Source organism: Pongo abelii, chromosome 6 (assembly GCF_028885655.2).
Source record: "Pongo abelii isolate AG06213 chromosome 6, NHGRI_mPonAbe1-v2.0_pri, whole genome shotgun sequence".
NCBI classification, from domain to species: Eukaryota; Metazoa; Chordata; class Mammalia; order Primates; family Hominidae; genus Pongo; species Pongo abelii.
The window spans coordinates 100,187,513-100,204,465 of NC_071991.2; the positions used below are offsets into that span (position 1 = coordinate 100,187,513).

General features: G+C 39.3%; 1 protein-coding gene across 1 annotated transcript in view; it reads right to left on the reverse strand.

The window, feature by feature from the left end:
* RELN (reelin) overlaps nt 1-16,953 on the reverse strand; it is a 521,559-nt gene that overhangs the window by 40,587 nt on the left and 464,019 nt on the right. Inside the window, exons 47-50 of the mRNA XM_024250358.2 lie at nt 11,179-11,319; nt 9,781-9,958; nt 7,397-7,590; nt 3,299-3,555 (exon numbers count right to left, since the gene is read on the reverse strand). Of these exons, the coding sequence (XP_024106126.2) occupies nt 3,299-3,555; nt 7,397-7,590; nt 9,781-9,958; nt 11,179-11,319 (770 nt within the window). The remainder of the gene's footprint in view (nt 1-3,298; nt 3,556-7,396; nt 7,591-9,780; nt 9,959-11,178; nt 11,320-16,953) is intronic.

Here is a 16,953-nt window from a genome sequence, read left to right on the forward strand (position 1 = left end):
GATACTATCACCACAAGCAGGGCACCAAATCGATCCATTACTTCCAAAAATTTCCTTGTATTCTTTTGTGTGTGTGGTTTTTATTTTTTGTTGGGGGGTTGCTGTTTAGAACACCTAACAAGAGACATATCATCTTAACATATTTTCAGTGCACAATATCATCCTGTCAACCACAGACACTATGTCATACAGCAGATCTCTAGAACTTATTTCTTTTGCATGACAGAAACTTTATAGCTACTGAAAAAGTATTCCTCATTTCCCCTTTCTCCAGATCCTGGCAACCACCCTATTTAGTTAGATAAACAAATGATTTTTGAGTTTAAGAAATGAGTTTATAACAAATGAGTTTATAACAAACTTGTTATAAAGGCTAATTTTAAGTCCTATAATGTGAAGCCATGTTTAATTTGGCCAAAAGTAAAATAAAATCTTATTAAAGAGATTATTTAAGAAATTAGGATTCTAAGATAATACTGTTATAAATTTACCTTGGTAATGTTCTTAATATTTTATTATTTATGTATGGATATTCAAGTATTCTGGATAGATATTTCTTTTAATAAGTCTTGACTCCTAAACCTGATTAACAGTTAACACTTTGAGGAAATGTACTCAGCAAAATACTACTGAAGAAATAGATTTGGAGGAGTCTAAAGAAAACCTAAGTAGTAAGACTATGAATTGATTAATGCAGAGTACATCTTATGTGTTGATCCTCTCTCTCTTTCTCTCTTAACCCCTACCTCCACAACCCTCACAGTTCCTTTTCTCTTCTGGAAGAGGTGATTTTACATTAATTTTATCCCAGAAAAGCTAGAAATTAAACATATCCATAATATATGTTGCATCTCATTCACAATATGCTTTGATTTTATAGGTCCAATTCTTTTCTAAAAGTTTTCTGGCTAGTCCCAGCATTTCCAGGGAAGCTGAACAGGTGCAGCTGGAGGCTTGGAGCCACTATGGAAGCAGCACAGTTGATGCCTCAGAGGATCCAGAGAAAAGACCAAATAACTATAATTCAGCCTTCACCCATATTGTGTCTTTTTGATTTTGTCTGAGCATATATGCCACACAACAAGCAGCTTATCTCTGGGATTCAAATAGTGACTGCAATACCATTATCTGTTTTTTTACTGTGAGGGATTTGGAGCCACATTTAGTCCTACCTCACAAATACAGGACTCAAGAGTCAAAGTGCACAGAAATTTGAATTCCAATAAGAATACTCTGAGCCACTTTATTCTGGGGTACATACTTCATTTTATGCTAGAACTCTGCAATCCCGATGAAAGAGGGCTTGCATTGCTCAACTAACTCACCCGTCTCTCCTGCAGTATTAGAAACTACTTCTGTATGTACACGTTACAGTTTCTAGGAACTCCATTTTTGCAAGACAGATAGGAGCCAGAAAATTTGTTCCTTCGATTGTATATCGCTAATTAAACATAAAATCAAATCAGCATTTTAGGTACTTGAATAACTAGTTTGTGCTTACTTTTATTCATATGGAAGCAGTGTTTAAATTATTCTTTGATTGTAAACTCACTTATGTAAACCATTATACAGGAAAAAAATAAATGAGTAATGAAGCAAAGTTCTGAACCAGATCTATGTAAGCAAATTTCAATAACCTTCTTAAGAGAATATGACACTTAGTAGTGGCGAGGGACATTTTAAGCTTTTTCTATTTACAAGTTTTTTTTTAAACAAGGGTGTTTCAAAGTAAATATTTGCTGTTACGTTATGCCACATGATATACTAATAAATGAATTAATGAAATTAACCTAAATATCCAGTATTATTATTGAGTATATAGCTACTAAAATTTTATATTCAAAGATATCTAAGGACATGAGGAAATAAGGATTTAATTCTAAACAAAAAAAAGAAGCTATGAAATATATATAATTTAAGACTATAATTTTGTTAAAAATATGTTTATGTAAAAAAACTAAAAAAAGTTCTCTAAGAATATATGCCAAAATATTGACAATGGTTATCCCCTGAGTGATTTTTATTTTCATCCTTAGGATTTTCTGTATTTTCTGTTTCACATTTTGAACATGTATACTTTTACAAGAAAATATTAACTAAAATTAAAATTTTTTAAATTCCTCAAGTTTCAATTTTTTTTTCCAGGACATGCTATTCTTCTGGAAGATTCTTATCAGTCTTATTATTGTAAAAATGAACCAGACTGTCTTTTCCCTGCAAGATGCTAGGGGCTGAGCTGGGTGTGACAAGAGTTCCACTGTCTGAATCAATACTGGCATAACAGTATATCGATCTTTACTGTTTAGATACATGTTAGTGTGGGATAGATAATGAATATCACTGCTTTATCTGAAGATACCACGTTGCATGTAGTATAACAGATATGTGGCATGGCAAAGATACATACTTAATATAAGACACCACTTTTTATAAAGATGACCAGAATAGTGTCATGAAATGAAAACAAGACATTAGAAATGAGAGGAGGATAGGCTGGGCACAGTGGCTCACGCCTGTAATCTCAGCACATTGGGAGGCTAAGGTGGGCAGATCACCTCAGATTGGGGGTTCGAGACCAGCCTGGCCAACATGGTGAAACCCCATCTCTACTAAAATTACAAAATTAGCTGGGCATGGTGGCGCATGCCTGTAATCCCAGCTACTCTGGAGGCTGAGGCAGGAGAATTGCTTGCACCTGGGAGGCGGAGGTTGCAGTGAGCCAGGATTGTGCCATTCTACTCCAGCCTAGGCAACAAGAATGAAACTGTCTTAAAACAAAGAGAGGAGCACAAAGAGGTCCTTCCTGCTTCACCAATATCATTGAATACCCATATAGGGAATGAAGGGTAACAGGCAAGACCTGGGACATGACCTAAGACATGGAATTGCATTAGAAATGTGTCTGCCTTGTAGCAAAACAAAATATTTGTCTTCAGTTACTAAAACAAATGACCGGGAAATGTCATTTGTTGGGTAGAAGATTTGGGTAGAAATCTTTGGCTTTCTACCCAAAATAGAAAACAGGAAACACTGAAAATTTTCTAAGAAAAGCAAATCCTGTTAATAAAATTATAGATTGCTATATATAAAAACACACTAGCTGGCTTGAATGAAAGAAAAGATTTAGTTAAAATGCCAACCAGGAAGGCTGAGAGGAACAAAAGGATGACACCCTTTTCAGTGTTTCTACACCACTGGAACATCTGAAAAGGTTCCATATTTCGCTCTTTTGAAAAGACCCAAATCCAAACCACTCCATTTCCAATGGGCTTTTTATTTAGCGCTGTGCATAATTTACCTGAAGTTTTGTCTTCCATAAACATGTCAAAGGCAATCCTCCCGACAGGGCCGGCATCTGCAGGGGAGCGCTCGTGCTGGGGTACTGGGGCGCTGCTGAAGGTGTCCAGCATAACGGTCCTTTGGTCAGCAGAGCCTGAGATGAGGACATTGTCAATGGCCCAGTCGTTCTGATCCAGGCCGTCATGTCTTGGCTGCCACCAGCGGAAGCGAGTGGCAATCTCTTTAGCATCAGGAGGGAGAAGGATATTCACAAATCTATAGGAAAATGATGGGGGAGGGTGTGGGGAAGAACCCTTGTCAAATATCTCCTGTGAGTAAAAGATTTACAACCAGCCATAAGATACTGTATGTCACATGGTGGGTGAGGGAAGGACATAAGCTAAAATAATTTTCAAAAACCACGATTAACTGGCTTAATTTTATGAAGTCTCAGTAGTCACTAAATTGGGGGAAATAGAATGTGAACAGATTCAAGTATCCCGGAACTCCCAATTGGTTCTGTCTGTGGGCAGGCTTTAGAGGGACTACACAGTTTTTTGCATACCTGGTGGGTATCTGTAGGCCTAGAGTATATGCACTTTGGTAGACATAAGCCAATGCTGACTTTTTTCTGTCACCTAGTGCTTGGTTCCTTCTGCTTCCTTCCCTGGCACCTTGTTTTCACTCTGTTTCCATGAGTGCTGGCAAGTGACTTGGGGTATGGACACTGGATTGTGGGAAGACATTTGAGTTCTCAGCCTGAGGGTACCAGGTCCATTATCAGTTGTCTATGGTGCAGACACTGACTTTGTTTATATGCTTTGTTGAAAATATTTAAAAGTGTATATATTCGTAGAAAATATCATGTGAGAACCATGGGCTAGCAAGCCCAGCATGCTATCTATCCCTGTCTCACTCACCAGGGACAGACATGGAAAAATGTGGCTCCATGCTCCAACAGGAAACAGAATTAGCTAGAAATAAGGTCTAAAATGCCCCTTAATCACAATTATACATGAAAACCCAGGAACATATCAACCTCTTGAATTTATATTCATAACTCATAAAATCTGTTGGGGAAGACAATGTCCTTAGATTTACCATCCTCCACACAAAGTATCTTTTTTTTTTTTTTTTTTTTTGAGACGGAGATCTCACTCTGTTGCCCAGGCTGGAGTACAATGGTGCAATCTCGGCTCACTGCAACCTCCGCCTCCTGGGTTCAAGCAATTCTCCTGCCTCAGGCGCGCATGCCAACACGCCTGGATAATTTTTGTATTTTTAGTAGAGACGGGGTTTCACCATGTTGGCCAGGTTGGTTTCGAACTCCTGACCTCGGGTGATCCACCCACCTCGGCCTCCCAAAGTGTTGGGATTACAGGCATGAGCCACTATGCCCAGCCAGTATCATCTTATTTTTTAATCTATGCTAATCTACCTCCCTTTAACCTCAAGGGATGCCTCTTAGTGTTTGCAGAACTCCAAGGCAAGACAACCAGTCCAAGTTCATCCCATGAAGCCCCTTAAACTGAGGGCTTCAGTGACACTTTTAGTTCTTGTCTTTCACATTAAAGAGATTTCATTATATTAATTTTGTTTATACAGTATCTCCTTGTTGATTTTATTTTTCCTTTTTTTATTCTGTCTTCCTTGAGGTAGAGTGGCCAGAACAGTAGGTAGTATTCCAGATGGAGGCCAACCAAGATTCATTCACAGGTAGGATGCTTTTAGTTGGATTTATACAACTTGAATTTTAAATACTTTTTTCTATTATGCCATCATTCTGTGCACCCTTTGGGCCATGATAGCTTAATGGATCTTAGTCTTAGGGAAGAACAGTGTAGTCTAGAAAGTATGAATCTTAGACCCTCCCCTGTGCGGGTACTGGCAGCTGGGAGACATCACCCTTTATGCAGAGTCTTTTCCAAAGTCTATTTCCTCATTTATGTCAATTTTGAAGCTCATCTGTCTTCCCTGCACCTTTTTTTTTTTTTTTTTGGTATGCTTATCTTGTGAGATGTTCCTAAAATTTACCTCGATTGGTTTGGCATGTTTACATACTATCCAAAATCTGTCAGTTTCTGGAGGGATACACAATTGCACTTCTTCACACAGAGCAATGATCTTTTATCTCTATTTTTTCTTTCCTATTTCTAAATTAGTTTTTATTTTCTCTGATAAGTCTTTGACCACATTTTAAAAATCTCTGGAATGGAAATTTACCTAAGGCTACTTGAAAGTCTAAATAAATTATGACCACTGTTTCTACCTCAGTCAATTTGATTCCCCTTCAGAGAACTAAAGTAGATTAGACAGTTACGCTTTTACCCTACAGAAACATAACTCTCTCTTCCTTGCACGTTATGCTGCTTAAGTGTTCAGGAACTCATACTTGAGGTCTTTATAAATTCCTCCAACAAGACCAAGGAAACAGTTTACTTGGCTTCTCTGTTATCTCCTACTAATAGTTGAGCACAGGGTACTCTGTACCACTTAGCTTCTAGTTGGATTCCTTTATTGGTGTCCAACTTTAATGCAAGTGGAAGATTTAAAAGTTTTGCTTGTGGCAAAAACTGCTTTTATTTCCTCAATGGCCATTCTCCCTTTCTTCCTTCCTAATAGGAGCCTTTTTATCCAAGTGACTGGTCGCCCAGAATAAAGACAGCATGTCCAGCCTTCCTTGCATCTGGGTGTGGCTATGTGGCTAAACTCAATAGCTAATGGAATATGAAAGGAAGTATGTGCAGCTGTTAGGAAATGTCCTTGAAGAGAGAGCACACCCTTCTCGCCCCAACCTCCTTCCTATGGACTGTAAAGTTGGGGAGCTAGTGGCCCTTTTGGACCATGAGATGAAAGTCACATGCTGAGTGGGGCAGAACAATAAGACAGGAGGAACCTGGGTCACTGGTGCTTGTGGAGCCTACAGCAGTCCTGGAGTACTTTTTTTTGGGATGTAATTTACACAGGAGAGAGAGCAAAATTAAGTTATTTTGTGTTTCCTGCCATTGACAGCTGAACCTATTCTTAACTGATATATTGAATTTAAATTATCATTTATAAGATTCTTTTTATTTTACTCAAATTTTAGCCTGTATCTGGCTTGCCATGCATTAAAGGATTATCTATGTTTCCTTTTTTTTTTTTTAAAGATGGGGTCTTATTCTGTCACCCAGGCTAGAGTATAGTGCCATAATCATAGCTTACTGCAGCCTCAAACTCCTGAGCTCAAGCAATCCTCTTGCCTCAGCCTCCTGAGTAGCTGGGACTACAGGCACATGCCACCACACCCAGGTAATTTAAGTTTTTTTTTTGTTTGTAAAGTGTCTTGCTTTGCTGCCCAGGCTGGTCTTGAACTCCTGGCTTCAAGTGATCCTCCTGCCTTGGCTTCCCAAAGTGCTGGGATTACAGGTGTGAGCCACCATGCCCAGCATGTGTTTCCTGTCTGGGCTATATTTATTTCCTCTTCTCTTCAGCCTCCCCCTGGACCCTGCCTTTCTCTCTCTCTCATTCTTTCTGTCTTCTCTTTTCTTACCCTCTTCCTCCTCCTACTTTACTGAATATGCTATTTTCCTTCTTAACAACTCTTTGACATTTCTAATTGGTCATAATCATTGCTTTTGGCCTTTCAGTACTTTTTTAAAAATGACCCATACGTTGTGTTTATTCAAGGTTTTTAAATAAGGGGTTTAAAAATAATCTCTAGGCTTCTTAAGGATATTTACATTTTATTGTGTTTCTTTGCTTTCCAGTCCAAAATTATCTAAAAACGGAGTGTACACTATATAAATAAATATTTATTTTTCTGTTTCCATTTTCCCAAAGCATTGCTGAAATTAATCATACTAGTTAATTTCTGTGGGTTTTTGCACTGGGTTTATTCACGGTTGGCATTGTGGTAGAATATTTCATCTTATTCTGGGATGTGAAAACTAGTTGTTCTTAAAATAAAAACCCAAACCAGCTATTTATCCAGCTCAGAAACCCTTCTTCATTTCAGTCTCAGAGGCATCTTCTAGTGAGGCATAAGTCTGAGGTCCCCCTCAGTCTCCCATGATTGATTGCTGGTAGCAATCTCTGCTCAACGTACTCATTATTAGATATCAAATCGAATACAAACCCGGGCTTACTGTACTGGTCATAGAAAATCTCCATGAGCAGGTTCCAGGTAATGCCTCCATTGACAGAATATTCCAAGAGAACACCTTGGTTACGGTTGTTTGGTGTAATCAGGCACCCATACATGAAGTAAAATTGGATGAACTCAGCATTAGTGAGGTTTAGATCCACAGTGACTAATAATCGACTACAACCCTAAGAAAAAGAAGTAAAATAAAAAAAAAAACAGTCATAAGGAATCTCCATTGCAGATTATAGATTTTCTATGGATTTTTTTTTTTTTTTTTTGAGACAGGGTCTTGCTCTGTCACCTAGGCTGGAGTGCAGTGGCACCATCACAGCTCATTGCAGCCTTGACCTCCTGGGTTCAAGCGATCCTCCCACCTCGCCTCCCAAGTGGCTGGGACTACAGGTACATGCCTCCATGTCTAGCTAATTTTTTGTAGAGGCAGGGTTTTGTCATGTTGTCCAGGCTGGTCTTAACTCCTGGGCTCAAATGATCTGCCTGCCTCGGCCTCCCAAAGTGCTGGTATTTCCATTCTTTTAATATTTATTTTGTGATACAAGCCACATAGTATTGTAGCACTGATTTTCTTATCCTCTTTCTTACTATGCTAGCTCTTAGTATTTTGCCTAGTACACAGTAGGTACCCAGCTCATGTTTGCTGAACTTTGAAATTTCAGCATTCAAGACTTATTTACAGAGAACAATGTATTCCAAGATAATTTTCTCTTTTCTTTTTCCTTTTTTTTTTTATATGAATGTCTATTTGGGCCAAGGTTGAGTATCGCAGCCCAGGACACATTTCCAAGTTGCCTTGGCTGTTTTTTTCTCATAAGCAAGATGAGAGCTGGAACTAAGATAACTGTCCTTTATTTTTATTAAACTATCTCCAGTTATTTTCAGACACTTATTAGATTTTTAAAAATGAATCAACCACTAAGAAAATAGCATGTTGAGATGACTATTTTATTATGATTATTATTATTTAATTTTTTCAGACAGTCTGGCTGGAGTGCAGTGGTGCAATCTCGGCTCACTGCAACCTCCATCTCCTGAGTTCAAGTGATTCTCTTGCCTCAGCCTCCCGAGTAGCTGGGACCACAGGTGTGTGCTACCACACCCGGCTAATTTTTGTATTTTTAATGGAGATGGGGTTTCACCATGTTGGCCAGGCTGGTCTTGAACTCCTGACCTCAGGTGATCTGCCCACCTCGGCCTCCCAAAGTGCTGGGATTACAGGCGTGAGCCACCGTGCCTGTAAATAGATGACTATTTTAATATGAAATTTAAAAATAGCTACATCTGGAAATTTTATAATTATAGAGATAATCTCTAATTATTGTAATGTTTTAAATTCACACTTTAGCAGAATTTAATGGCATCTGTATTAATTTCTTAATGTTGATATATGGATCTTTTTTCACATATGAACATATGTGAAAAACTCACTTTTAGTTCTAAGTGAGGAAAAGTATCCTGAACACTGCAGTCTTTGTCAGTGTTGATGATTATAAAAAGCCTATATGCTATATGTCTTCTTGTTACTCGAGCTAAAATGTTGAATATAAATAATACACTTCATTGGCACAAATGTAAACTCTAAGGTAGGGCATGCTAAGGAAATAAAAAGCTGGCAGTAAATTTGTTATTTTAAAACATTAATTTGTCTATCTAATCATGGTATAAAAGAAACTGTATTTTAAACAGAGTCGCCTTTGGCAGAAAAGTAGAGTGACTATAAAATTTCTCAAAGAAAGTTTCCAAGCTTGCTGCTGTCACTCACAAGATAATATGCTACACATACAAATGTCTAGTAATTTCTAATAATTATTCTTTCCTGGATAATCTATAAAAATGATTCATTGTTGTTAATAAATTCAGGAACCATCGCAGCTCATTTTCCAGACTTTTGGCTCCCTAAATCCAAAATCTGTTGCAAGCTCAGGAGTTGTCAATTAGAAGGGCTCCATGCAGATGGAAGATTGCACAAGTGCTCTTTTCCAAGACGAACATTCACTCGCATTCTTTTATAATATGTACTTAAATATGCCCTGTGCTGACACTACTCTGAATAATTAAATAGTCTCAACTGATTTGTGGTAGAGAAATCCTGGGAATGATTAATATTTTCTGATTCCTTAGTATAAAACATATCATAAAGTTATACTATATTTATTTTCTAATTACTTGGTATAAAGTGTAGTATAAAGTTATCTTTATAGTATAAAGATTTGTATAAAGTTACAAGTTCAGATCAGGGTTGTACATTTAGGGTAACTAACTCTGCATCTTGATTTGCCCATTAAACTTCAGAAGAGAGTCAACTATTTGGAAGGAACTTAAGAGGAGCAGAAATGAATAACCAGCAGCCAAACACTCACCCCACTGAAATGGAGAGCCATTCCTGACGCCACGGCTCCACACACTGTACTCAATTTCCCTCCGTTCACAGTCAGCCAGTTCTGACTGGATGGAACTCGATTGAAGTTGTCTTTGAGTTGGGTTGGAAGAGAGGTCTCGGGGTCATCACAGTACAGGCCACCCCACTGTTCATCACAGCTGGGTGCAGAACAGGAGAGAGGAAAAGTCAACATCAGACAAAGCCCCTGCAAGCTTGTTCTCAAATTGTGAAGACTACTCTTTTCCTAGTCCAAGATGACGAAAAGTTACTGATTTTCAGAGAGCTTGCCAGAATACACCTGCTCTCCTTAACTGTGCTTTAGGTTACAAATAATCTATGAATTAACTAACTCTAACATTTCCTAAGGTAGTGATTCAGGGTTATAGGTGGAGAGAAAGAAGCAACTTCAAAGAATCTACTAAAGGCCCATCTCTTATATCACACAGCTCTGAATGGCTGATAAACAATGGGAGCTGTCAAAGTAAACTGGTGGGTCCTAATAATTTACAAAATTGGTCTTTTTAACAGAGGCTTTGAGCCACTTAGGAATCCAAGGGGCCATGGTCCTAACAGCAGAAGATACTTTGGGCAATAACTGTCACTTCTTACCAAAAGACTGACTTCCCTGTTTAGGGTGGAAGAGAATATGAATATAGGACTGGGAGGCTCAGGGGTCTCAAGGGTCATCCTGGGTATGGGCTAAAATCATTAGCCAAAAAAAGACTTCCCAGGTGTATGGGGAAAGCATCTTCATTCATACTTCCCCATTAAACAGCGTAATCTCAAAAATAAAGCATAGAGGCCCACATACCATGGGCCTCTATGCTTTACACACACACGCACACACCCCTTCATTTAAATTATTCCAAACATACTGAGGTTCTCTAAGAGTAATATAATAGGCCTGTGCATCAAATACCTCTGGTAAATTGACCAGACATCTACATACTTTCTTAGGCAAACAACATAGCAATATAAATTAAACAACGACATGTGCATATCCTTACATATATTCAGACCTAAGTGAGAAAAATACTTAATGATGTATTAGTTTTGATCAGAACTTACTGAACTCCTGAACCTTTTCTAATGTTATTTTCAAGGCTCAAGTGTATCACAGAAACACAGAAGGAAATAAAATATAGTTAATTATAATTCATCCGTCTCCTGACAAGATAGCTATTGTTCAGTTCCTAATCTCTAAGCAAGAATGAAGATACAGCATCCATCAACTTCACAGTTAGCTCAAGATCATATTTCAGAAAAAATGTTTAATTTAAGGAGCATGGGAGTGATTCAAAAACCAGTTACAGAAAAATCTCCTAGATGGAATGTGAATCAGGAGCTTTCAACAGAAGGAAGAAAAAAATCGACTTACACGCAGTTTCCCTGGATGCATCTCCCATGGCCACTGCACATGTCTACGCAGCCATCCCCGATATAGACATTATCTATTGCCCATGTCTGCTGCTTGTCAAAAGGAGCTGGTTGATGCCAACGGAAACGAGTGGCTTGGGACCTTTGAAGAAGATGAGAATTTTAATGAAGGATGCTTGGAAAAGAAAATGTGTTCCAGTATGTGTGAACAAGTGCATGGAGAAGTGTAACACAAAAGCATGTACATTCCTACTTCTTTTCTGAAAAGAACGTTCATTATTACAATATTCTTCTTTTCTTTTTTTGATGGAGTCTTGCTCTGTCACCCGGGCTGGAATGCAGTGGCGCCATCTAGGCTCACTGCAGCCTCCGCCTCCTGGGTTCAAGCAATTCTCATGCCTCAGCCTCCCGAGTTGCTGGGATTATAGGCGTGCACTACAACACCCAGTTAATTTTTGTATTTTAGTGGAGACAGGGTTTCACCATGTTGGCCAGGCTGGTCTTGAACTCCTGACCTAAAGTGATCCTCCCACCTCAGCCTCCCAAAGTGCGGGGATTACAGGCATGAGCCACTGTGCCTGGCTGGCCATTATTACAATATTCTATACAAAACATTGTTTATAGTCAAACCAAACCAACCAAACTATGATAGTTTGATCATACAGTTTGGCCCAGTGATCTTTCTGAGCCTTGTAAAGAACAGACAGTCAGAAACAAAAACGAATCCTAAAACTGGAAGCCTCAGGGGAGCTGTGAGCCTTGGATTTCGTGTGGGAAGTACCATGGAGTGACACCAGAGCTGCTGCTAACTTGTAAGTGCAAAATCAGAAAAGATGACTCCCTGAGCAGCCGCAACCCCTCTGCATTTGGCTTGGGAACAGAACATGGGCTGGATTTCAGCTGCCCACTTGCTCCCTAATTGGACAGAGAAAATTGTACAGAGAAAAGAGAGAGCATAATAAATGAGACCAGACTTATTTTACATCGCTATAAAAGCGATATAAGTAAAGCTAAAACAGAGGTTCTCCCATTCCAGAGGCAGAAATACATTTGCTCATTCACAGAGTTCTGGAGAGTGTCTTGCTCAAAAATACAACACGTGTTTTCAGAGGCACTAGATGGCAGTAAAATCCAAGCAATGCCTGAGGCTCAAGTGCATTGAACATGAAAAGACTTCTAGAGGAAACCATTTGTGTTTATTGATCTATATATGTTCTGTCATTAAGAGACCGTTAATCATTTGACTCAGGAATATCTGTTTAAGGCAGGACAAAAGACCAAACAACAGGAAGGAGTTTGCATTTTCCAAATGAAAATATTTCTATAAAGTTTAGAAAATGGAGAACAGACTAGAACTAAAATCTTCACCTGAAATGGTCAGTCCGATACATGTCTGTTGAGCGTCTATGTACAAACTGGTTTCTCCATAATTTTGCTTGCTCCCCAGCTTTGGCATGTTCCCTCAGCAGAGTGATCTCTGCCTAATAAACTCCTGTCACTTTCTACTGCATTTTACCGAAACCCCTAGTCCTCTCCTTGGCCCACAAGGTCCTGCCTGAGATCCGCCTGAACCTGGGCCTCTGCTTCCCTCCCTCGTCATGGTCACTCGCCTCTGGAGCACTGTTTCTCCCCTCAGGCCCCAAAGCACACCAAACTCATTCCCACCTTTCTGCCTACATATTCTCTCTTTCTCTGTCTCTGTCTCTCTCTCTCTCTCTCTCTGCCTCTCCCTCCCTTCCTCTCTCTGCCTCTCCCCCACTTCCTCTCTCTCTTTCTGCCTGGTTAACCTCTGTGTGTCCTTCGGGTCTCAGAGGAAATGTCAGGTCCTCACAGAGAATTTTCTTCCTGACCCCTTTTAAGACGATTTTTCTTCCTTGATATTCTCTCTCATAGCAAACTGTTGTTTTCCTCTTATAGTATTTGTCACAGTTATAGTTATACATTTATTTGCATACATATTTGATACATGTCTGTCTCTTCCTTGAATGGTAAGTTATAAGGAAGAGGGTAGGGTTGATTCCTTTTTGCTCAACATCGTAGACTTCATGGACAGCACCTAGAGCTTAGTAGGTGTTCTAAAGGTCCAGGAAGTTGGTATCCAGGGGCTTCCATTCTCACAGTAAGCAATGTGGAAATGCACTCATCCCTGTAAGCTGTGTAACTCAGCGGTTTTAATGATAAATTATTTTTAATGACTAAATTTATTTATAGCTATGTCTGTTTATCTGCAGCAACAACTTATAATTAATGTAGTGGAATACCATATTTCCATAGCACATAATTACTCGGAGTTAACATTTATATATTTATTCTGTTTTTTTTTTTTTAGACTATAAGCTTCTGAAGGGCAGAGAATATCTCTGTATCCCTTAGGGAATATTGGTTTGTATCCTCAGTGCTTATAGATAGTAGGTGAGTAATAAACTTTCTTTGTTCCTCTAATATCTTACACATACTTCACCAAAGCCCTCGTCACCTTGTATTAAAAGTGCCTATTCATATGTAATTTCCTGTTAGATTATTTTCCTTATTTATCATTTTATTGTTGGTGGCACCTACAGATGGAGCTTCATAAACATTTGCTGAAAGACTATTAAGTTGGTAGCAATAAAGATGCCCAGGAAGATCAAAACACCCTACAAGAGATGTCCTGTAGGGTAGATGGGCAGGGCCTGGTGTAAGCTGTGGAGGGGTGGTGATTTGATGGCTGTTAAAGGGGGCAGACAGCTTCCCAGCAGCTGAGAGGTGGCATGGGTTGCCTAGCAGGTGGTTGCTTTCTGAGCATTGGCTGTGTTTAATCACAATGTGGGCAACCACTTAGAGAAACTGTATGGAAGATTTAGGAGCCAGATGCATTGTTGGAGTTGACAGCATTTATAGGGACTTCCAATGCTGACATTTTCAATTTGTGCAACTCTCTGGCATTTCAAAGAAAAGAAAACAGTAAGAAACTACATGCAAAATGTACTAACATGGAAGTTGGCCCCTCAGGAGTAAAGATAAGTGAGGGCTTTCATTTGTACTCTGGCACTAGTAGGTTCTATGTCCACGGTGAGTAACTAAACATGTATAATAAGGGAGTTAAATGAGATGATTTTTAAGGCCCCTTCTCAGATGTGATTTTATATTCTTAGGAATAACTACACCTAGTAATTATGTACCCATCAAACAAGGATACACATACTATCCAACATTAATTTGTAAGAAGAGGAAACATTTTCACTAAGAACTGGAATATAAGTTAAAAATGAGAGTTTGGAAGCTGAATTGCCAGGACTTCTTATTCCCAGCCCTGTCACAGCTCCACTGTGTGAAGGGGCCACATCACTTATGTTTATGTGCTGATGCTTCTCTGTCAGTAAAACTAGGAAGATGCTACTTTCTGCCTCACAAGGGTGTTGTGAAAATTAATTAGTTCTTGTTTACCAAGACCTATGAGTGTCTTGGTGGAGTTCCTCGGCAGGTGTTATCATTTATCTTTATAATGATGGCCACCATCAGCTGCTACTTCTTGGAGTTGGGGGAAAAATGGTCCCAGAGACGATCTCTCATTTTTCCATATCCTTGAACTCTCTCCTCTTGCTTCTTTTGTGGAGTTATACCATTTCTTCCCCATCTACAGTATGTAGTAAGTGTTACATCAGTTTTGTTTAATAGATATCCATTGCTAAGTACTTAAAATATTACTGTTAATAGTATGGTTCCCCTCACTGGTCTCCCAGGTGTCTCTCCCCACACTACCTCTACACCTTTTAACAAATTTCACTACACATTACAGAGTCTTCATTTTTGCTCTTTTCTTCAGAATGACTCTGTCTACCTATGAAGTCCTCACTGTCATCATCATCATGAGAAAAAGCCCTTTGAAAGGAACATAATGTTTTAAACCTCTTCATCCTTCCCTGAAATATCTTTTACTTTGAAAGAGATACATAAAATATTTAAGCCTAGAAAATCTAGCCTAACAATGCCATTCTAGCAAAGATGACGATGACACCCAGTGACCTAAGTCTCACACTGATTCACTAACAAAATTGAGACAAGGCAAGGATCTCTTGGTTCACAATTACTTTGTATTCTCATTAAGTAAATCTTTCAAAACGCCACTGCAACCTCCACAAAATCATCCTACCCTTATCATTACCAGTAAATATGAACAGTTAAGCTATGGGAGGCTGTATGTGTTGCAGCTATATGTGTCTTGACTTTTGTGTCAGCTTCAGCGCTGAAGCCCCTGGCCCTCTGTGTTTGAGCAACAGACTCTGTGATGTCAGCCCATTTCAAAATGTGTGTCTATTTGCCTTGCAAGCCAAGACCCTTCCTTTATGTTTTGCATAAAATTTCCTCCACTAGCCTATTTCTTTGTATTAGCCTATCTTCTTTGACAAAGTTGGAGAATATTCCAAAGATATATAAATGGCCAATAAGCACAGGAATAAGAAGCCCAACATCATCAGCCTTTAGGGAAATGTCAATGAGAACCACAATGAGATACAACCTCACACCCATGAAGATGGCAACAGTCAAAAAGACAGTAACAAGTGCTGGTAAGGATATGGGGAAATTAGAATCCTCTACATTGCTGGTGGGAATGTAAAAGAGTACAGCTGTTGTGGATAAAAGGTTGTCAGTTTCTCAAAATGTTGAACATAATTACCAGCAATTCCAGTCCTAGGTATATAGGCAAGAAAAGTGAAAACATACATCCACATAAAACTTGCACAGGAATGTCCACAGCAGCATAAAAGGTGGAAGGAACCCAAGAACCTATCAAATGATGAACAGATAAATAAAATGTGGCATATCCATAAAATGGAATATTAATCAGCTGTAAGGTGGAATGAGGAGCTGATACATTCCACAATATATCACACTACACTTTGATGCTAAGTGAAGGAAGCCAATTGTAAAACAAACACACATTGTATAATTCCATTTCTATGAATTGTCCAGAACAGACAAATACAGGACATAGCTTAGTGGTTACCTAGGGCTGGGGTGAGGGGTGGGGAGTGACTGCTAATAAGTATAGGATTTCTTTTAGGGGGGACAAAATATTCTAGAATTACACTGTGGTGATGGTTTCAACAACCCTGTGGGTTTTCTTTTTTTATTTAGTAATGACTAAAAAACATTGAATTGTACACTTTATTTTTTTGAGACAGGGTCTCATCTTGCTCTGTCATGCAGGCTGGAGTGCAATGGCATGATCTCAGCTCACTACAATCTCTGCCTCCCAGGTTCAAGCGATTCTTATGCCTCAGCCTCCCAAGTAACTGGGATTACAGGCATGCACCACTGTGCCCGGCTAATTTTTGTATTTTTAGTAGAGACGGGGTTTCACCATGTTGGCCAGGCTGGTCTTGAACTCATGACTTGAGGTGATCCACCTGCCTCGACCTCCCAAAGTGTTGAGATTACAGACATGAGCCACTGCACCCAGCCAATAAGCTTTTTTTAAAGTAAAGAATATGGCCGGGCATGGTGGCTCACGCCTGTAATCCCAGCACTTTGGGAGGCTGAGGCGGGTGGATCACGAGGTCCAGAGATCAAGACCATCCTGGCCAACATGGTGAAACCCCGTCTCTGCTAAAAATACAAAAATTAGCTGGGCATCATAGTGTGCGCCTGTAGTCCCAACTACTGGGGAGGCTGAGGCAGGAGAATCGCTTGAACCTGGGAGGCGGAGGTTGCAGTGAGCCGAGATCGCACCACTGCACTCCAGCCTGACAACAGAGCGAGACTCCATCTCAAAAAAAAAAAAAAAAAAAAGTCC